Source organism: Planococcus citri, chromosome 1 (genome assembly GCF_950023065.1).
Source record: "Planococcus citri chromosome 1, ihPlaCitr1.1, whole genome shotgun sequence".
NCBI classification, from domain to species: domain Eukaryota; kingdom Metazoa; phylum Arthropoda; class Insecta; order Hemiptera; family Pseudococcidae; genus Planococcus; species Planococcus citri.
In genome coordinates, this window is record NC_088677.1 from 32284504 (window position 1) to 32307110 (window position 22607).

A 22607-nucleotide genomic window follows, 5' to 3' on the forward strand; every position below is an offset into this window, starting at 1 on the left:
TTTCACACAATCATGAATTAGTTGTAGCTGCCAATGCTGCCATAGAAATACTTCACCTATTACTAGCAGTCTAGCACAATGAAGATGGTTGGTATTAGAATATTTTCTCGCGGTCGTTTCATTCGCCGGTTTATGTAGTAGTAGGTATTTGTTTATTATAATCTATGAAAATGCGAATAGGTATACTGAAACGATGTTAGATGAAACACGCGAAGAATAGATGAATAAATACAAGTATACAGAGTACGCGACAACTAATACGACACCCGCGTGATCGCGTTATTTGCCCATGTTTGGCGAGAACGTGGTTTTTTTTCACTTGAGTCGAGATCGCGCCCAGAGGGGTTTTACGTATTTGTGGTGGTGTTTTTTTTTCTTCATTCATTTTGCACCGCGGTATAAAATTGTCCGAACACACGTTGTTGTCCGAGCCGAAGAATGAATTTTTCTCGAATCGTTAAGGTTAATGACTGTTGGTTGAATTGTCTAACATCTCGAGTTAAGACATCATCGTTAATTGTTTACATAGCTCACGGTTAACTACACACTTGTTTACCGTATTTGGATAATGTAACGGTGTAGGTCACAATTGCTAAAGTAATATTATGATAATATGTATTTCCTGAAGCCGAGATGCGATTTTTCCGCGTGGTTTGTCTTTTCGAATTCTCAAGTGCGTATTTAAGTATACTTATAAATTATAAATCTGATGTATTTGTACTTTTCTTGTCGATGAGTTGGTGAATATTGAAAGTAATAGTTGAAAGACTGCTAGACTAAATGTAATTAAAATTCGTTCCGGTGGGCTGAGAAATGGATTAATTTTCGTCGATTTATTTGCGTCGTCGTTGCGTCAGATGCGGACGCGGACGCAGATGCGTCTAAAACGATGATGATTTTTCTCAGAATTCGAGTAGAAAAAAACAAATCTAAATGTACGTGACGTTCCTCGAGGGCACTGATCGTTCGTGTCGCGGAGATGAAAAATGAATGTTGATGATGGGATTTTCTTGGCGAGAAAAGTCGCGGTTTTGTAAAGCCCTCGCTGGAACGAATTTGTTGTAAGGTGGGATTTAGTTGGATGTATAGCTGTTATGGATAATGATTTCCTGATTTTTAAGGTGAGGAGAGACCCGAAATGTGAACGAGTGGTGCTTTTCCTCCTAGTTTCAACTTTTGAAGAAGAATAAAAAATTGGAAGATGTATTTTGAATTTAATTTTTTTTCTGTAAAGTTGACTAGAAAATATAATTAAAACTGAAATGATTTCAGTTTTCCATCTCGAATCTGAATACCTCCGGAATCTGAATTTTATCAAAACTTTAGATTGAGAAACTTGAATAATAATGATTTTATGATCATATTTTTCTAATGAGATTGAATGGCTGATGACCGGTGTAATTCTCCCTCTCCCATTGCGGTGCTTTTGCTGTAGTTGTGTTCCATGTGATGTTTCTGTTGGGCTAGGTTGATGTTCAATTTACCCATTATTAAGAGCTCGTGCTCGGTTACTTTTTCAAAATTTTGATTTCTCTTGGTTATTTTTTTGAAAAATTTCCAAAAAAATGCCTAAAAATTGTCGTTTTTGGGTTTGGCAAAAAATTTGAAAAAATTCATCTTTTTGGGAACAACTGTCATAATTAAAAGTTCGCTCATTATGAGAATAGTGGTAACCAAAAACTGACAGAAAATGCTGACTTTTTCAACAAAAATTTCAGAAAAGTATCATTTCTTTCAGTTTTTTTGACAATAACTGTCAATTTCGCTGAAATTGTCAAAATTTTGCTGTTTACAAAAAATTCCTAAAAATCATTGTTATTTTGCCAAGAATTTTCAAAGTTTTAATTTTTTCAAAAAAACTGTTCAAAGGTTTCGCTTTTTTTTTGCCAGAAATTTCCAAAAATTTTCACCTTTTTTTTTTACCAAAAATTGTCGAAAGGCCTCTTTTTTGTGCTAAAATTTTCCGATGTCTCGCTCTGTATCAAAAATGGTGAGAAGTAACGCATTTGTCGATGCTGCCAAAAACTCCTAAACATCGTACGCTCTGTAAGTATTTACGGCGAACTGAGTATGCAATTCTATTAACATCACCGTGCGGTTTGCAAAAAATTCAGAAAAGGTCTCATCTTTTTTTCTCAAAGAAAGTAACGCAATGTCTCGATCTTTTTTCTTTTGCCAGGAATTTCCAAAAAGCCCTGCTTTTGGCTAAAATTTTTACTAGATTTTTATTGGAATGGTTTTTTTTCGTAATTTTTTGAATTTTTTTCTATTTGCATTAAAATGTTTTTCTCACGTTTTGCAACTTTTTTTGATTACTTTTTCTCACCAAAGTTACTTTCGATTGAGGAAAATTGACTAAGAGCTTTATCACATCGTAAGTAGTCGTAAGGTTTCTGTTTCAATTTAGTTAACCGTACGTTTTGGTTTCGGTTACGTTTATTAGGATGAGCTTTTCGTTACGGTTATTTCATCGTTACGTTGATTCGCAATTTTATCGACGTTATTAACAAACTGAACACATTTATCATCTGTCTCGAAGTCCTCGTTGAGGTTATTTCTAATCTTTGCACGGTTTGTCGACACTTTCGTCGAGAATTAACTTGTACATCAATTAACCTGTGACTTTGAAATTAAATCCATATCCTCGGGAGCTGGAGAAATTACTGGTGGTCGTTTCGTTTGTAATCTCTGGTACGGTCTGCTGTGCAGTGTGCAGCATCGTATAGTACACTTGGTAGTCGTAGGTACAATTAGACATTATTATTGTACGATTAGTCACGGTCATAAGTAATCGACTTCGTTTAACCCCTCAAATAATCTATAATTAATGACGTGTCCGTGTCGGAGGACTTCCTTATTTTGCCTTATTATTTCTAATCACCATCTACTGTAAGCAAATCGAGTCGAGTTGAACATTTTTTGTTTACTTTTTGCTCACTTGCTCGTGAAAGATTTAATTAACCCGAAGGAATAAAAATGGACTGAGTTTTACGGTATACGTAAAAGTGGGTTCATTTTGTATGAAAAATTCAATAAATAATCTTGAAAAATTGGGTACTGACAATGTACCTACTCGTGTTACGATTACCTTCATACTTATGCAGTATACATACATTGAGTAAGTTTACACGAGATGATCATGTAAGCAATTAACCGCCTTCTGATAAGATCTGATCGCCGAACAGATAACGATATAATTATAGAACAAAAGCTACTTACGAATAAGGAAAAAAGCTCTAAAGAAATAACAATTTTTACGGCGACCGAATCCGGCCGCCCAACCGGCGTCGTTGATTTTTACATCATAAATATATTATACAAATGCGACCAGGCGAAAGAAGATTCACGGTCGATGCATTTTCTTGGGAATTATGACGTTTCGTCAACGACGACGAGATAAAACAGAGACGCTGCAGACTCGAAGCTCGCGATGGTTCTATCTTTTTTTTTCCATTATTAGTACGTAGATACGTCTACGTTTATTTTAACCAAATCCCGCGTTATTATTTTTAATAGCCTGTGTGAAAAGATTTGTGGAGTATTTCAGCGTCATGCCACGACGCCATGCCAGTTGTACGAGTGTTTTATTTACACATTTGTGTAAGTACTCGTATACGAGTTCTGGAGTATTTTGAAATAGTACACGACGGCGTGTCTATATCGATATAAAAATGGAGAAAAGTATTATGTAAATTGTTTATACATAATTGATTGGTTTGCCTGTACATTTTAACATGACGAAGTCGTGGTGTTCGTCGCGAATATAAGTTGGAAAAGCACGCGATTCTCGAACTCGACGCGTTTAAAACACTGCTGGAATTACGTACTCGCGTATATATATTTTTTGGTTACGTAATCGTCATCGTGAAAATACGACCCGGTGTCGTTAAAAATAGAAGCCGGTTGCGATTAAAATCGATAGTTGCGATGAAAATCATCGAAGCGAAACTGCTCAGTTTCTTATTTAGTATATTTACTCGACGAGCAAAGCGAAAAATGTAACGAGATCGTGCTCGATGCGCTATAATTGGCGTAATTGTCGAATACTTATGTATAGAGACGCGAACCATCGCCCAATTTGATGGGGGGGGGGGTCTTGTAATAGGCGCACAAGAGGGAAGTGATTTTGTTTAGCAGAATTACCGATTTGGATTACTTTTATTCTGTTTGCAGAGCGACGTCGTCTTCGTCAGACAGCGAAAGCGATGAAGATTACGTGCCATCCAGCAAAGAATTGAAGGACGAAGCGAACGAAGACGACGCTGCTTCCGAAGACGACGACAATTCCGCCGCAGATTCGGACGAAGCCAGTGGATCTGGATCTGCCGGTGGAGTCAAACGACGTAAACAGAAATCGACTCGTAAAAAGAAGAAGACTAAATTGAGCGAGCAACCCGACCAAGCCGAAGGATCAGATAAAGAAGAAGAATCGCCGAAAAAAGAACCCAGTAAAAACATCGACGATATTTGGAAAGCGTTTAAACAAGACGTCGAATCGACACAAGTGAAAATACAACGGAAAACCGAACCGGTCGATAGAAAATCCGAGCAATCGGAAAGTGAAAAACCACAACCACCTAAAACCAAAACAGTCAGCGAAATATTCGAATTCGCCGGAGAAGCGGTCGTTGTCGAGAAAGAGGTACCGATCGATGCGCCTGAGCCTGAGGCCAAACCTCAGCTGCTGAAAAGTTTACCTTCTACGTCCGCTCCAGGCCCTAGACGAGGTGGCGGAGGATTATCTTCGGTGTTGGGACAGATCGGTAAAAAGAATAAATTAAGTATTTTAGAAAAGACTAAATTAGACTGGAACTCGTATAAAAAAGAAGAAGGTATCGACGAACAGTTAAAAATCCATAATAAAGGCAAAGACGGATTTTTAGAAAGGCAAGATTTCCTACAACGAACTGATTTAAGACAGTTTGAGATTGAGAAAGCGATGAGAAGTTCGTCCAGAAGAAACAAGTGAATTCAGTTTTTGCAGCAGCAGCCCTGCAATGTTTAATAATTCTTTTTTTTATTACATATTCGATTTTTTATTTATTCGTATTTTTTTCTTTCGTAGTTTGGTATAAAAAACGATGTATAGCTGACGCTTTGCTACGATTACAGTAATATAGGTTTCTAAAAATTGTGCGAAAAATTTCTTTTTGTATTGTAGTGTTTATTATTACCCAAATAAATGTGATGTTATTTACGAGATATATTTATCGGATTTATCTACTTTGTGCACTTAAGGCGTATGATGTTAGTATTGACAAACTTATGTGAGTTGTACATACGTATATCGAAGGAACGTGTATTCCACGCACAAATAGGTACACATTGAAAATATGTTAGGTACCGGGATCTATCGATAGTCTACGTTTGTATTTTTGACTCGGTTTCCTCTTCCAAACGTACTTAGCTTATAATAAATTGAAATGAATATAATACGATCGATAAATTACCTTGTGATTCTTCGAGTATTTACCTCACAGCTGGAGAATTACCAAGTTCACAAAGGTTAATAAGAAAACACATTACAAATTTGTATACCAACCTAACCTTCCTATACGAAACGTAGCAGACAATTGGTTGGAAAGTTGGTGGAAAAAGCGTACATATTACAAATGTTCTGACTCCAGAAATTGAGAGTAGTTTATAGTAATTTGTAAGTGTTTATCTGTATAAACGACTAGTTCATGTTTACAACTTGTGCTCTGGCTTCTTCGTAAAAAACGCATTAGATGTTAATGATTCGTAGTTAACAAGAATTACGTTGCTGATTTGATCGATTGCATTCTTGGATAATTTGTTCATCTGGTTTACTATACCTAGTCCTACGTGTACCTATATCTATCCTATTCTCATCGTATATTAGGTTAACTGTGCGGGATTCTTTGGTCTTATTTTTTTTTGCCTCGTTTTATTCACGAACTTGAAATTAAGTTCATCGGATCATGCGATGCGAATTTAAAAAAAGAAGCACGACTCGGTGGACGCGTTGAAAAAAATTTTTTCTGTACAGCACGTACCTACTTACTAGATGTTGTTGTAGGTGCATGTTATGGGATGCTAAATGAACTGAAATTAACGTCGTGGCTCGAGTCGAGTTTTACTCAACGGTTTATGGATTATGGATATAGATATAGGTACGACTCGCACATGGTGGGTTTTCCTATATTATAGTTTTGTTCTATGAAGTTATTATGTAATTAAAAATGAGAAAATACCGCAGTGCAGGTATCAAGTTGGAAAAAATGAGCTATTTTTAATTGTTGTGCGGCGTGTATAATGTTAATGACCTTCGTACCTGTACCTCTATCTGGTGGTTTTATTGCAGTTTGTTGTAATTTGTCATTATTCCGAATATGGTATTAAAATTCAGAGGAAATGGGTCATTTTTTTCGCAACGAAAATGACGGTGATGAGATAAAAGAGATAATTTTCCATCAGGTTACTCTCACTAATTTGAAAAATTGTTCGAGCCGATAATTTTTTTGAACCTTGTTCTTTTTTTTTTTAAATTCTGAGTATCTAAGTCCTAAGTATTGCACACTGATGTGGATTAAGAAAATTGGATAAAATTCATTCATTTCTGAGTTGATGAAAAACACTTCAAGTTGAGAAAAACAAGTAAAAAATTGGTTACGAAGAGGAAAAATGAGCAGAATTTTGATTTGAGCAGCCTAATTTTCAGTGATTCGGTATTTTTTGGTGGATCTTTGCATGGAGCGTTTTTTAAGGAGGATAGAGGGGGAGGAAGGAGCGAGTTGTCCGATTAAATTTCTCAAGTGAATGCATATTGTAAGTCCGCGTAGTCAGAATACAATTGGTAAATGCTGCAGGATACATTGGAAAAGTTCAAAAATCAATAAAGTTGAAAAATTTTGAGTGAGGAAGAATTTGTAAAAACTAAAAAAAATTGGAAATTAAATCATAAAAATATGATTAAAAAATCAATTTTATTTGTCGAAAATAATTTTTCATGATAGGTAAGTACTTTTGCCTCAAGAAATGCATTTTCTAAAGTTGAGATTTTTCAGATTCTCCGTTCCTTCCTTCATCATTCTCTAAAAAATTAGGTGGAAGATCGGGGAAATTTTTGGAGGAACTGAAAAAATCTGAAATTTTGTTCATGTACCTATTTGTTGAAGAGGAAGGCAAAACCTGAGAAACACTGTGCCCTGATTTCATTAAAAAAATCATCAATCAAAGATTCCTTTTATCTACTTAGGTACATTTATTGAGAAATTTTGTTTGAAAATATTCCCAGAAAATTCATAAAACGTCAAACATGATCTAAATAAATCAATTTTCATTTTGATATTTAAATGCATGTGAATCTTGAATTCTGAAAGTAAAAAATAGTGAAGAAAATAACTTGGCAAAAAAAGTTGAGAATTTGCATCATTTTTCACTAAAATACATATGTATCATGGTTTTTCATTGAATGGAAACTTTTCATTTTTTTAAACCGAAAATGACCGCATTTTTTGTTCACTAAAATTTCCACTTTTTTACTTGTTGATGGTCATGATTTTCAGTTTACAAATAGTTGTCATTTTTCATTAGAAATGTCATATTTTCTGGCTAAAATGAAAACTTCTCATGTTTTTTTTACCAGTCATGGTCACAATTCTCCACCCTCCCCTCCCTCATCACTCAAAAAGAAACTTCACTAACCATTAGCAGTCGCCATTTCACCAAGAATTTTGTCATTTTTAAAACCAAAATATTTTTTTGTCTTGAATTGTCGTTTTTTTTACTAAAAATTCAACATTTTTTTCATTGAGTGTAAGCAATATTTTTCCGTTGAAAATACCCCCCCCCCACCACCGTTGAAATGAAAATTTCTCTTGATTTTTCTCTGAAAATTGTGAGCTTTTGTTCACCTAAAATTGCCACTTTTTCACTTGAAAAGAACATGGTCATTTTTTTCACCAAAAATTGTATTTTTTTTTGAAATTTCTTTCATTTTCTTTTAGGGATTGAATTACTAAATTTTTTTGAAAGTCTCGGCATAAAATTATTTTTTTTTAATTTGAAAAACAAAAAAAATTATTAACAATTTTTATTTATTTTTTAAGGAAAAAAGAAGAAGGTAAAATATGTTTTATTTTGATATTTTGTTTGGAGAAAAAGCCATGTAGGTTGAAATCCATGCAGAAGTCATGCATTTTGAATTTTGTAAATTTGTTAGACATCCTGGTAATTTCTCCAACTCGTAAAGAAATGTTTTCTGTCTGTTTTCCTTTTTATTTTGACAGCGTTAATTATTTTATTGCAAGAAGGAAGTCGACTCTACAAATCAGTCCATGGGGTGATATTTTTTTTCACAAGTTGATAATTTTTCGCCTTTCGTCGCTTCATTAGTTTTACCTAAGAAGGTGTTTATTTCCCCCTTTTTTTAATAGCTCTGTTGACGACTAAAACTATATTTCAAAGATGATAGGATGTAAATCCCCCCTCCCCCGCCCTAAAAAAGTACCTTTACAAAAACAGTCGAAGGAAGTAAGTAGAGAAATAAGTGAGCAAAAAATCGAAATTGCAAACGTAGGTAGGTACTCAATTTCATAAACGTTAAAAATAGCAACCGATCGTTTAATTAACGTTCCATTGGCAAAAACTAATTAAAAGTAGCGACCTTAGAAAAAAAATTGAAAAATTTTGAAGAAACGTTCTACCGCGTAATTTTTATTTTTTAGTAATTATTTACTGTAAACGATCGATTATTTGTACGATGTACGAGTACGTACACGTAGTACTACGTACTTATTCCTCTTAGTACGCGAGTATTACATCCATAGTACGTATACCGAACATATAATCGTAGGTGTTAATAGCGCGATCTGTATCATTATATCATTAGAGGAGAGTTTAAATTGACGTACGGTTTTCAGAAGTTATACCATTTATAGCGAAGTTGAATTTTTTCACTCGTTAAAATCGAATGGTACAGTAGGTGGCATAACTAGTCAAACGAAACGTTTTATTACAATTAAAGGTCGTTTCATTGTATGTAGTAACTAACCACTGACTACGAGTATATTAAGGGTGTAGGTACAGAGAGACGAAAGCAAGACGTATTATTTATCCAATATTTTCAACGATATTACCGCGTGTATAACATTATCCGAAAATATTTCGAATCTAGATTACGGTAATTTTGAGCAATGGCAATGGCAATGAGCATTCTCAAACGGATTCTTTTTAGCCATAGGCTCGATTAGGTGTGTTTGAAACGGCACTGTGCCTAAATTATGGACACAAAGTACCCCGAATCATTCGAGTAAATGAAAATTTTTACGATATATGAGTTGGGTCTACTCGCGAAGACGTGAAATTAATATTCCGTTTGCGTATATTTATACGATTATTATTTGTGTATTTTCGAATCGTCGTATTGGCGAATCGAAGGTTATTCAACTATGTAAAAAATTTTATTAACTATGCAGAATGGTTAGTATTCGACGATGTAAGTATAAGTTGAAGTATGTATAAAATTGAAATAGCTCGATGGCTGGTGGTTGCTGGTTCAATTATTCAACAATACGAGCGGTTATTCGTGTATTAATTAAATTGACCAGGCGTTCTGCCAACTCTGCTACTTTGGATTTTCTTTTCGTCATCGAACGATAAACGATAAATATTGTACTCTTGCCGAAGGTTCTCATTCTGAGCTCGCGAATATCCGCACAGAGGTTGAGAAACGAATTAGATTTTTCTTCGAAATACGAATAAAAAGAGAACTCGTATCGCGTGTAATTTGATATCGAGTCTCGTTAGGCAGGTATTCTCTGTGTATTATAGTAAAGCATCCGAGGGTAATAAGTTATATCTAGTCGATATATTAATTATTAAGCTTGTCTTGAAAACTTGAAAAAAATTTACATCGAATAAGAAAGTGAAATTGGCCTCGATAGTGTAAATTCTAATGCAGCATTTTTTTCCTTGGTATCAAGAGGTTAGAATTTTGTATCGTGGACTTTTATGATGGGAATGTGTGCAGTCATCTTAGCCCCTCGTTCTTCATGAAATTCGAATCTGTCATCTTGAAATCAATTTTTAGCTTGACGAGGTTTTCAGGAAGTAAAAAATCGAGAAAATTACTCAGAAATAATCGAAATCGATGATATTGTTCTGAAATTAAATTGAAGAAAATATCTAATATTTCTTCAAAGAGAAAGAGGGAGGACAAAACTGGAAAAAATTGTAAAAAAAAGTTGAGAGAACTCAAAAAATAAAATGATCAACGTTTTTGTTGAATTACTTTTTCAAAAATAAAATTGGGAAATTTCTGACTATCGGATCATGGGGGGGGGGGGGTGCGGGGGTCGTCAAGTTTGTAGTTCTTTGGGTCCTGAAAAAGTTTTGTTTTTGGTTAAAAATGCTGAAAATGAAATAGCCAAAAAAATTGGAAAAGTTCTGCATATTTCGTTTAAAATTCATTAACAATTTCAATTTTTTCTCTTGAGAACATTTTCCATTGTTATTTGTTTCAATTTGTTTCAGTTCTTTGACAAGGCGTGTAACAGTTCCACTGATACTAAAAATCCTGCTTTCTCCAGAAAGTCCTTTTTTTTCTTTTTTTATTATGAAACTTAATTCGTAAAATGAAAAGTTGATTATGGTGAAGATATCGTCAATACCCCCCCCCCCTCCCCACTGGGTACATGAAAATTTTTGATGTATCAGAAAACGTTAGAGAAGCAAAAAAAGTTGACATGTATAATTTTGACTCAAAAAAGTCATAAAATGTTTGAAAAATTTCGTGTCGATGAAAAAATTGAAATAGTAAAGGTATTTTTAGCAACCCCCTCCCCCTCCACAAAAATCTTGCATTGTCCAAAGACATGGAAAAAACGAAAAATTTACTCTAAAATGTTATTACCCCTCCTCCCTTTTTCTCGAAGAAAATATAGTCGTCAAGTAATAGAAAAATGCCCTGCCAAAAGTCCAGCTAAAGTCTTTGCTGAACACTTTCTTTGATATGTAATTAATTTTTAAAGTTTATTTAATTATTAGGGCAATTATTTTTATGATATCGCATATTTTTTCCTGCTACACCAGATACCGCATATCGCAATTTTCTTTACGTTTCATGCAATTTCAAGACGAATGGTGAAATTTTTTAGCGCATATTTTTGCATATTTTGGGTATAAATGCTTAAAAACGCTTATTTTAGTTAAAAAACGTCTGAATTTCGCTTATTTTGAGCTTTTTTCAGGTCGTTAAAGCTTTTTCGAGAAAAAAATGGCAAAAATCAACCAACAAAGTAGGGAAAACAAAAAATTTGACATTTTTGATACATATTAATAAAAAAAAAAAAAAAACTGAATAATTTAAAACAACATAATTATGGTTGTAGCGGCATGTTTTAAAATATGATCGATTGATCTATGCATTTGTACTGAAAAAAAGTACTCTTCTTTGACTTTTCATTTGCAGCATATTTTGAAGCATGATCGATGATACGATGAATTTTTATTGAAAAAAATTAATATTTGACCTTTCCTTTCTATTTTCTTATGTTTTTTGATATCGCACTGAAAATATAAACATTTTGATACCCATGATGGTGCACTTTTATTGCACTTATTTCAGCTTTTTTCAGGTTTTTAGCGCATATAAATGCTTTTTTTCCAGATTTTTCCAGCATATTATAAGCGCTTTTTTTGGTGTTTTTAGCGCATAAAAATAATTGCCCTATTAATTATAATCTTTTGAAACTTCCAGTATTTTTCCAAAAATTGAAATGATTTTATTTTAAGAGGGGATAGGGGGTGGAGATTCCAACTCGGTAAAACTGAGTAAAATATTCTGATGAATTTTGAATATTTCTCAACTTGAAGATTACCAATTTACACAATAAATGAACAATTAAAAACATCGCGATTCCAAATTCATATCAAAATTTAATCACACATTTAGGCAGTAAATTTTATAAATAGGTATTATTTATATTTACGACACAACCATCGCGACTATGCGTATTGTTGAGACTGGGCAAAAAAAACCTTATGCTGCCTCATAAGGAAAAAACCATGTCCCAACAGATACGATAACATACGATTAAAAACGCAAATAAAGCTCACTCAGCATTTTCATAATCTCTCTCTCTCTCTGACTTTGCTCACACACACTCATATACCTACACATTACCAATAACAATAATAATACAGGAGATGATTTTTCCATATTTCAACATATTCGAAAAAAAATTGAAATTGAGAAAAATTTGTTCAATTAGCTGAAGTAAGTACATAACTTAAAAATTAAAACAATTGATAACTTTTTTCAAGAATGTCTGAAAATACTTTTTTTTCTTTCACCCAAAACTGAAAAAAAATGGAAGCTTTTCAAAACTTTTCCAAGTCAAAAAGAAGACTGAAAAAAATTGAAAGAAAAATTCCTAATGTAATTCTCATTGTAATCGACGTTTTATTTTGAGCCAGTTTCGGTGGAATTTTCGCGATCGAGGCCGATTTCATTTCACCATAAAATTGGCCCGAAGTCTCTGGTTAAACGATTGATTTGTGGATAAAAAATATTACGATGTCGTAAATCATCGACGAATTGTTTACTTTCATTGATCATGTCGAAGTAAGATGTAAATTTCCACGAGCGTCGAAGATCGAAATTGAGTGATTTATTGGACGAGCGCGTTGGCCACTTGCGATGACTAAGAAGATAATATATATCAGCGGTATCCCATCAAAGAACTGATTGATATACGTTGTTGTTATTATTTTTTTTTTATCAACACGTGATTTATATAACGCCGAAATATCCTTTCTCGCTGCGGCTGATGATGGTGTTTCGATGAATGAAATATTTAGGTCTGCATACTTTTTAAAAAAGCTGCGTGTACTAAGTATGTAGAGAGAGAGAAAGATACGTGTACTCGAGATACCTTCGAGAGGAAAAAAAACTAACATGAATTTGTATATCAACTCGTTCTACTAGTTGAATATGTCAGTCATAATCTAGATGCAACATGATTGACCTTACATTAGACTTGAAAAAAAAAACAGCTCATCGTCAGCAGCGAGAAATAGCATAGAATATTATACTATCTCATCATTGTATCCTCAGCCGGCGTCCGCGTTTCCGCTAATGACCCAAATTCACGATGTTATTAGCGAGCAATCGGAATATTTAATTTTAATTCGCTCGCTAGGTAGCAGGTTGCTTACAAGAAGTCAGAGTCCAGTGTCAGCTGGAGAAATCCTACCTCCCGCGTTTATACTAAATATCAGGACTCAATAATCCAAAGAATTCGGATTTCGTGTTTTTCCTGTTTGTACATACAAAAGTGCAACAGTGACTGGGTCAGGAATTGAATTTTTTAATATACATAGTAGATAAGGTAAATTTTTATGTATCGCGCGTTGCATAATTAATTCATCTTGCCATAGGTGACCGAGTGTACGATCAAGATGCGATGATCCGATGTGGTTGATCCGTTTTATGACTCTTTTATTTTTTTCATCTTCCGGCACTCTTAATTGTTGTTCTTTTTTTTTTACGATGGGCTATATTATGCTGCAGTTAAATAGAAATACATTTAAAGCATAGGTTTTTTTGTCTGTTTTATAGTATTCGAGTTCAAGGTGAATTATGAAAATTATTACTTTCATTCGGCGCTTGCGGTTATTTCGAAAAGATATTTTTAACTGTAGGTTCTTCGAATAGGTTTTATTTTCATTTCCATTGTGCATGCTGGAGTGCGATGTGCTTTGTTGAAACAATCATTAGGCACGGTGTCCTTGGACTTTTCCAAAGCATTTTTTTGTTGTTGTTGTTTTTTTCCCTCCTCCTTTTTACCCAGATACTTACCTAGACTTACCTGCTGCGTTGACCATCTCACGTAATTCGGATCCAATATTGTGTTGGGAGTCGTTCAAATATCAAATCTAATTGTTATGCGGAATGATTGACTAGTCTCGGAGGAATATGGGGGGGGGGGTTGGATTTGTTGGTAGAATTCGAGCAGTACATACTTAATTACTATATGTAATGCAGTCTACTTTATATGCTCGTATTTTCCTGAAGCAAATCTGTGTGTTTGCTTTCTAGTCGAATTTATTTACCAATACTTTAGTGTAGACTAGTGCAGATGTTTATACGAATCTATTGTGTAGGCGGGAGGGGGCGGTAAATAGGAAGTGAAGATGATAAGGTTTTCTATCCAGCTCGATAATTTTCATATTTTATAATTTTTTTTGGTGCAGATTTTGAGGTATTTGAATTTTTATGCTGAGGTTGAGTTCTCTAAAGAGTATCGATGATTTTTTTTTTTTTTTTTGAATAAAAATCCATGACATTGACGAGGTGTTTAATGGTCATGAAAGTCATGAATTTTGGTAGGTGCTCGTAGCTCATGTAAAGTCATGAAAAGTCATGAATTTTGCTTGAAACACACTTGAACATTTTTTTAAAAGCTCATAAAATGAAAAAAAAAATCAAAAAGTTCAAAAAATCAGAAAAATGAGAAAACTGAAAAAAAATTTCCTCGCAGTTTCAAGTTATTTATTTTGGGGAGGGGGGTATTTTCATGCGGTGAAAATGTGAAAAATAGCTCATGAAAAAGTCATGATTTTTTTGTCTGGGAGTTTTGTTAGACACCCTGATTGAGTTTTAAAAATTGAAAATATTGTTTTCATGTGTAAGAAAATTCACTTTTATGGCTTTAATTTTTTTTCTGGTTTTATTTGACTTGAAAATCAGGCTAATTTTGTGTAATTCTTCATAATATGGTTCAGTTTTTAAGCAAGGAAATTTTTACTGAAGAAAAATATTGTGAAGAGTAGGAGGGAGGGAAAGAGGAAGGATGGGCATTTGATGAGAAAATTGTACGCTGTCAAATCTGAATGTCTTGAAAAAAATCTGCGAAGAAGTTCGGCTAAAAAACCAGATCAACGGGTGTCAAAATTCCATAAATATTTTATGTTTTCGATTTCCGTCGATATCTAAAATTGATAGCACGTACGATAGATCTAAAAACAGGTAAACAATAAATACCACGTATGGTCATAGATGTTTCACACCTTTGGGAAAATCTTATTCTTATCATGTAAAAGGTATGAGTAATGCAAATATTACAGAAAACCACCTTCGTCAATCTGGTTCAACGTATTCTCCGAATCTCTAATATAGTCAGCTAAACAGCTGTTCTATAAGTGCTCATTGCTCAATAATTGGTAAAATAAGTTCGTACTTCGTACCTCGCTCGTGGTAGTTGTACAACTTACAAGTACCCTGCCGACTGCCGAGGGACCGATCGGTGGCCTCTCCGTCCTCTGCCGATGCCGGTGACTTATCTGCGGTTGATTATACGTTTTTGTAGTCGCTATTTCCATTTCGACCGCAGTTAGATTATTTTTTTTCACGGTTCGTTCGTTTCTTTCTTGTCTGCGCGTTTAATCTGTGAAATGTGGTCTATTCGTTTCGGTCTGTGATCGGGCGCTGCACTGTTCGTTCCAGCAGGTTTTTTTTTTAATAAAAATACTTTATTAAAGACATTTTTTTTTCTTTTAAAGATTATAATAAGAATTTTTATCTCGTTGTGGTATCATTCGTTTGATTTTTTTCTCGTATCTCGTTTGATTGCGATGTTTTTCTTTTTTTTTTAGTGATAATTTTTTTTTAACGCTACTTGTTTGGAGAATTCACCTTCCTGAGATCCTTTTGATAATATGTGTTTTTACGAGGCAGTTTTCCTCAGTTTTCTTCGCTATTATGATTAGCTTTTATGGCGCTGGAGTGAGAGTATATTATCTATTGTTCTGGGGTATTTGTTCGAGTTTTATTTACTTACTCTTTTACGATGATTTGATTAGTTTTGATTGTTATTTGTTGGGTTATTTAAAATTGAAAATTAAAATGGCGAGTGATTTCTGAGGATGATTGTGGTCTCAAATTACTAGATTTTTTAGAGTTTCTGTTTTGAGATGGTTTTGATTTTTGAAACATTTCAAGAGGAATAGATTCATAATGCAGTAAGTAATTGGTCTGTAAATTTAAAAAAATTAGACCTGGCTTCAATTTTTAAAAAGTACCTACGTAGTTTTTTATTTTGATAAATTTTTTCTCAAATTAATTCAACATTTTTCATAAATGTTACCAATTTTTTGAATATTTGTAAAAATTTTGAGAATTTTTTTTGAATGTTGAACTATATTTTGTTATTTCGATTTCAACACTACGAATTGAGTATCGATGTTATGTTCAAGTACTCCCACCACGGCCTCCCTCCCCCTCTCCCCCATGAGAACCATTTGAAAGAGTGCCAGACCCAAAACTTTGAATATAGGTCTAGTAAATTTTTAAAAATGAAAAAATAACTAAAATTTGAAAATGTGTTTTTTTGAAAAGTTTTTCCTCTTTAAGGTTGCTTTTTTCAAGGTTCGTTATATGTATTTTTTCAGATATTTTCTATTTTCATCCCTGGAGGTTTCATTTTTTCATGTGTCGATGTCGATGTAGGTTTTATAGAGTATCAGTTCCCCCTTCCCTCTCTTTTTCGATTAAGTATAAAAATTATGTAAAAATTTGTATCTATTCTTGAATCATTGCTGTGAATTAAAAATAATGTTGAGAAATTTCCATCTTCTCCTCTGAAAGTATAACCCAGAAATTGAAATATTATTTCATCAAAAAACGAAATTTTAATCGCCCTCTCACCCCCCCCCCCACCTCCACTCGCTCATCCATAATTTTTCATCCAAGAAATCAGGAAAATTTGCTGTCTTTTTTGATTTTTTTTTGTTGAAAATTTGAACGTTTTTTTTTTTGGGGGGGGGAGAAGGAAGAGAATCGTCAAGGAATATCGAAATCCAAAATTTCGCAACTCATCAATTTTTAGTATACATTCGGCCACGTAGAGTAATTTCAGGGTAAATTAAGAAAATAGAACCAAATCCCCCCCCCCCTACAAAAAAAACTTCCAAGTTTAAAAAAGGCCATTATTCAAAATTTGGAATTTACGTCCGCCTTGTTACTCGTCTGATAATTTCCATGCATTTTTTTGCCATTAACCAGATCTTTTTTTACACATCATTCTTTACATTTTATTTGTCGTATGAACTGGTGAAAAAAATCTGACACACCGCACGTGTTTATTGTCTTGATAATTGATGAAGGTAATGAATCACCGATGATTTGGCGAGTATTTGTGTACTTATGCATTCATTGTGGGTATGTCGAGTGCTCATTCCAAGTATCCATCGCGAACAGTAACGCCATAAATACGTAATCTGTCCGGTAACGATGTAATTATACGGTATAAATATACAATTTGAACAGGAAACCGAAAAAAGGAACGTCGTCTGAGACGACTATTTTTAGGAAACGACAGTCAGGGTATCAAAGTATAAAGATTTCCAAGTTCTTCTCCCGTTAGGTAGAGGTACCTACTCTAGGTACGCATGAAAGATGCACCATGTGGAAGCAATTTATTAACTTGGTCCAGCAAAATCTTCACCTCTGGAAATGAGTAATTTTCGCTTGGCTAACGAACAAAATGCACAGTTGTTGTGGTATTCCGGTGATTATTTTTTATACGAAGTCTCGAGAGGGCATATTTGATTTTACGATGTTGTTAGGTGTCTATTTGAAGTTTAATTTAATGCATGGGTGGGGTAGAAGAGGAAAGATTATAGCCGTTAATTAATGAAATATGAGAAATTGAGATGGTTTTCGGTGATTATTGTATAGGCAATTTTTAGCAAAACTGGAATTAAAACGTATTTAGGAATTTTTATCGTTTTTTCATCCTATTAATTTTGGAAATGGAAGTATAAAATTATCAAAAAATGAATTACAGTTTCTGATTGAAATTTGGTCATTTGCTTGGTATTTTGTCTTGATGGCATAGGGGAAATTGATCATAACTGCTCGTTGATTAATCGAGATCAAAATCGTGGAAGTGGAAAATTCCACGTCAAATCGACTCTTCCATTTTCTTTTTTCGTATCAATTAAAACACATCGAAATGATTTTAATAGTCTCGGTTGACATTCTCGGCGTTAAATTTTACTGCAGTATCACTTTCATTGGCGACGATTGCATCTCGTAATGTAAATTAAATTTCAATGTTCTTTCCGTTGGTAATTTTTTAACGTAGTATAATGAGGTTAGCTGTCTAGCTGATTATGTAATTCATTGAATTTACCTGGATCGTTTACTTACGTGCAAAATGTGTGGGTTCAAGGAGACTCTTCTTATTTACGTATTTTGTTTTGATTATTTTTTTTTTATTCTATCTAATGTTTCGCGACGAGTCTGTGTGCCTGATTCTTGGTATTCTGAGAGGAAGTGCTTTATGTACTGGTCTGTGATATGATAGGTTCGTGTTGAGGTATGAAAAAACCATTTTCATCTTACGTACATCTAAATTATTTTTCGATGAGTATCTGGCTATCAAATGAAGAGTTGAACGATTAAGATATTAATGGAAACGCAGCAAAATGGGCATTAAATGTCTTCGATTCGTATATTTCTATATTTTAATTTTAACCGCTAATCCGAGTTGAAATGTTTAATATACACCGGTGGTAAGAGTTGGTAAAATTAATTGAGCGTAAATAATTCAAACCCATCAGCAGGCTAGTTGACGTTTGTGGTTTGTGGTCGATATGAAATATAGGTACGATAAATAAGTGTATTATAATAGTGATGAGATTTCTAATGTGTATGGCTGCCTCATCATCTTCTTCTAAGGTTTCCATCCGGTGATAAATTGATCGTATTGATTGCTTCAATTTGACTTGAAATTGTAACGAGTCTAGGCAGGTAATATAAATTGATGCAGAACTGCATAAGGGAAAGGAGTTCTTGTTAAATGATTTTCTATGCTGATTGAAAAGTCGAAAGAAATGAAAGGGGGGCTACGATAGGTCATTCAGTCGGTTTGCTATTTATTCGATCATTATTATTTTTTTGTTCGATTCATGTTGCAATTTGAAAGCTATTGAAGTCGTGATTTAAATTCAAAATTTGATATATTTTACTCTGAGGTTGGGGAGAAGGGTATATGAGGTATTCTCGGTGGAGTAATGTGATCTGCTTTTCTGAAGAGGAGTCAAATTTTAGAATGAAATCATCTTAGGTCTCTGAACAATTCTTTGTGATTCATGTTTAAATTCTTACTACTTTTTACGAGCCTTTGAAAAAATGAATTAAAATTTGAGACGTTTTTGTGGCACTTTTAAAAATTTATTTGGGCTCCTAAAAATAATTTTTTTAAAAATTGTGACGAAAGTTCGAGTATGTTTTGATCAAAAATCATAGCAATTGATTGAAACTGATTCATCATTCATCTTCAAGAGCTACAAAAAAGGCCTTAACCTTCAAAATTGGTGTAATTTTACGACAGGTGTATTTCTGGTAATTTCTCCGCATAGCTACGAAGATCACGACTTGAAAGCTTTGCGAATTCTTGAAAAGGTAAAAAATGTACGAAAAAATTAATAGTATTGCGACCCACTTTTGCCTTAGTTGGGATGTTGAATTATACTGATCCGTAGTGTTTACTTTTCGAGTTAATCTTCGGGGAATGCGCTGGAACCGCTAGGTCATAACGTCATTTATAGTTCATTAAAGAGCAAGAAAAGGGTACACGAGTACCGACAAAGAATCTTTATTAATATCGGTATATTAATTTTAAAGTCTGTGGTAAAATCGTGGTGAAACGGTAAATAGTATACTGTACAAATAGCTATGAAACGTTGAAAAGTCTTACTCGTATAACGTGTGGTAGACAAATAGTAGGTACCTAATGCCCTTTGTCGATACAACAATTTTTCCCTCAGTCAACCATGAAGCTTGTAAACGTATTAAAGTAATTAGTTTTATAATTCAATAAAATTACTAACTCGGACTTGGGGTAATAAATGTTTTCTCGGATGCCAACTCAAAAAGTAATCTTTTTATCTGGTCTGGTTCACAAATAAGGTCGATTTTTTAACATCCGTCTGTCTTGTGCACCGTATGAATTTACATTTTAATCGCAGTATTGATAAAAATCTTCACTTTATTGGCGACCGATACCCGATGGAAAAATACGAGGTCTTTTTGAGATTTTGACCCGTTTTTTAACATCGAATTTTCGTATTGTTATGAAAGTCTCGAATATCGATGTTCGTATTGTAAACTAGTTTCGGTTGCATCACACCATCGTCCAGTAATTCGGTTCGAGTTTGTTTATAGGATACGCTGAGTATCCCACGCTTTGAGTGATGATGACCATTTATGTAGATACTGTAAACATAACGTATACGAGTACACGTCTTATTACTATCGAATTTCGTATTTACTTTGTAATAAGATTAGGAAGGAATTTTGGTCATCGAGTTCTCTGCTAAGAGATGAGAATACGATCTTTTAAAACAGATGTGTGCTGCATTTATGCAAAGACTCGCCTTTTGTCAAGCTATCGGTTTTTATATAAATTACCCAGCTAATTGCGAATAATCTGCGAATTTAACCTTGAATGTGATAGTTAACGTTTCCTGTGTGTCAAGTATGTACTCGTACAATTTGATATGCAACTTTTATATGTACACACTTCGAGTGCACACAGTGTAATCCTGTAAAATAATAATATGGGTTTGTAAAGGAAAGGCGAAATAAGATTGTGTCAATGTAGGTTGACGATGACAGTGTGATAATTTTTTTCCTCTTCTTTGATTCTCCAAGTCCCTATTTCCTATTGTTCTCCTTGACTTCAGACACGTGCCAATTTTCCAAACAAGTTGCGTTAAAGTTAAATTACATCTTTGATTATTTATAGGTTCAGTATTCGTCGCGAATTTCGAGCGTTGATTTTCGTTTGTTGACTTTGTTGTGATATACTTTATACTTACACATAGAAATATGTCTGTCAATTGTGAAAAACGTACCTTTAAATCTCCCGGTGGAGATTGCCATGACTTGTTCGGAGCCGAATTTATTGGGTCTCCCTGCCATCATAGGCAAGTATTTTCAAAGTGTTTGTATTCTAAGTGCTGTATAACTAATGGTATTATGAGTTGATGATTTGTGAAATTTTATGACTGTCCATATTGCATAAGATAATAATTGGTATAATTTTTGTAATAATTTTGCCATTTGTCATTGAAGTTGCTCTAATATATTTCTTTCATCTTGAATCGGCGAAAAACACATAAATTCGACGAGATGAAATCAGTGATTAAAGTTGATAGAAAATCATTGAAATGTACTGAAATATGTATTTATGAAAATAATTCTCATTAATTTAAAGAAAGGCAATGAAATTGAATAATATTATGTTGATTCGCCAATTTCATTTTGCTATTGCGAAAATGTTGAAAAATTGACTCATTTATTCAAGATATGAGCGAATTTCAGTTTTAAAAAACAAACAAATGAACAATCAAAAACAAAAACCGAAAAACTCATGAAAATTTAAAAATTTATTTTTCTATTGATGAAAATATTAGAAAAAAATTGAGAAACAACTGAAAATACTTGATAAGCCATTTTATAAAAGATGAAATTCAAGAGTTTTCTCTCTCAAAAAAAAAGTATTCCTAAAAAATAAATATTCTACAAATTAATGCAATTTTTTTATGAAAAAAAAACAACAAAAACAAAAATATTATGTCATGAAATTGATGAAATGTAATAAAAAAATCCAAGTATGTACCTTACCTACCTACATATTTGTTCAAGATTAAAATATTCAAAAAAAATCCCTAAAAAAATAGTACAGTATGTAGATGAAAGGAGAAAGGAAGAAAGGAACAGAAAACTATTTATTATTATTCTATTGGGACAGACAAATAGCATCTCGTTTGATACTTCACCAAAATGTCAAAAAATTAAAGTTTTCCTTGTCTCAGAAAAAACAAAAAAAAGTCGAAAAATTATCAAAAAAAATTGAAAAATCTGGTTTTATATGTCAAAGAATGATAACGTTTCCATACCGTTATCATAACGTTTTTGTATCGTTATTGTAACGGTTACATACCGTTATTGTAACGTTTTGGACTTTCATATCGTTATCGCAACCTTTTTCTATGACTTCTGTAACATTTCGTCTTCATTACCGTACAGTTTTTTGTATCGTTGCGAAAACATTCTCGTTATGTTACGATAGCGTTTCTATAACGTTTCTATACCGTTTTCATAACGTTTCCATAACGTTACTGTCTTATGACGTGACGGTTTTGTATCGTTAAAACAGGATTTTATTCATATTGCTGATAAGTTTCCATATTGCTACTGTAACGTTTTTTGTAACGTTACTGGCATTTTCATGACGTTACAGTAATAATATGTACCTACATGCTTAATTTTTTTTTACATTTTTATGATTTTTTACTTGCTTACACTGACTTTTCCCCCTCCCCCGACTTATTCAGCCAAGTTCCACTTCTGCGTCATCATGATAAGTATAAAGGTATTGATTACATAGGTATCAAAAACTGATTGAAACGGATCCTCCTAAAATAGTAGTTTTTGTCGAAAAATCTTCATAGGTACCTTGAAAATTGGCTTCAAGTTATACCTAAGTATAAATCTTAACATTACAAATAAGTAATTGGGTATCTCATTTAGTTAATTTTTCAATTGACGAATTTTTCATCAAAAATAA

The 22607-nt window shown here is 33.4% G+C and overlaps 2 protein-coding genes across 7 annotated transcripts in view; both read left to right on the forward strand.

Moving 5' to 3' along the window:
* The window catches only part of LOC135831415 (craniofacial development protein 1), a 66216-nt gene extending 61014 nt beyond the window's left edge, over positions 1–5202 (forward strand). The window contains exon 3 of the mRNA XM_065343885.1: positions 4174–5202. Within this exon, the coding sequence (XP_065199957.1) occupies positions 4174–4969 (796 nt within the window). The 3' untranslated portion in view covers positions 4970–5202. The remainder of the gene's footprint in view (positions 1–4173) is intronic.
* Jupiter (jupiter) overlaps positions 1–22607 on the forward strand; it is a 72767-nt gene that overhangs the window by 46305 nt on the left and 3855 nt on the right. The window contains exons 1-2 of one of the 6 annotated variants that reach the window (XM_065343891.1): positions 15256–15557; positions 20781–20961. The exons of 1 other annotated variant lie outside the window; for it this stretch is intronic. In XM_065343891.1, the coding sequence (XP_065199963.1) occupies positions 20864–20961 (98 nt within the window). In that variant the 5' untranslated portion in view covers positions 15256–15557; positions 20781–20863. Of the gene's footprint in view, positions 1–15255; positions 15558–20780; positions 20962–22607 lie in introns of those variants that run through there. 4 more of the 6 variants (XM_065343893.1, XM_065343894.1, XM_065343890.1 and 1 more) reach the window with 4 other exon arrangements.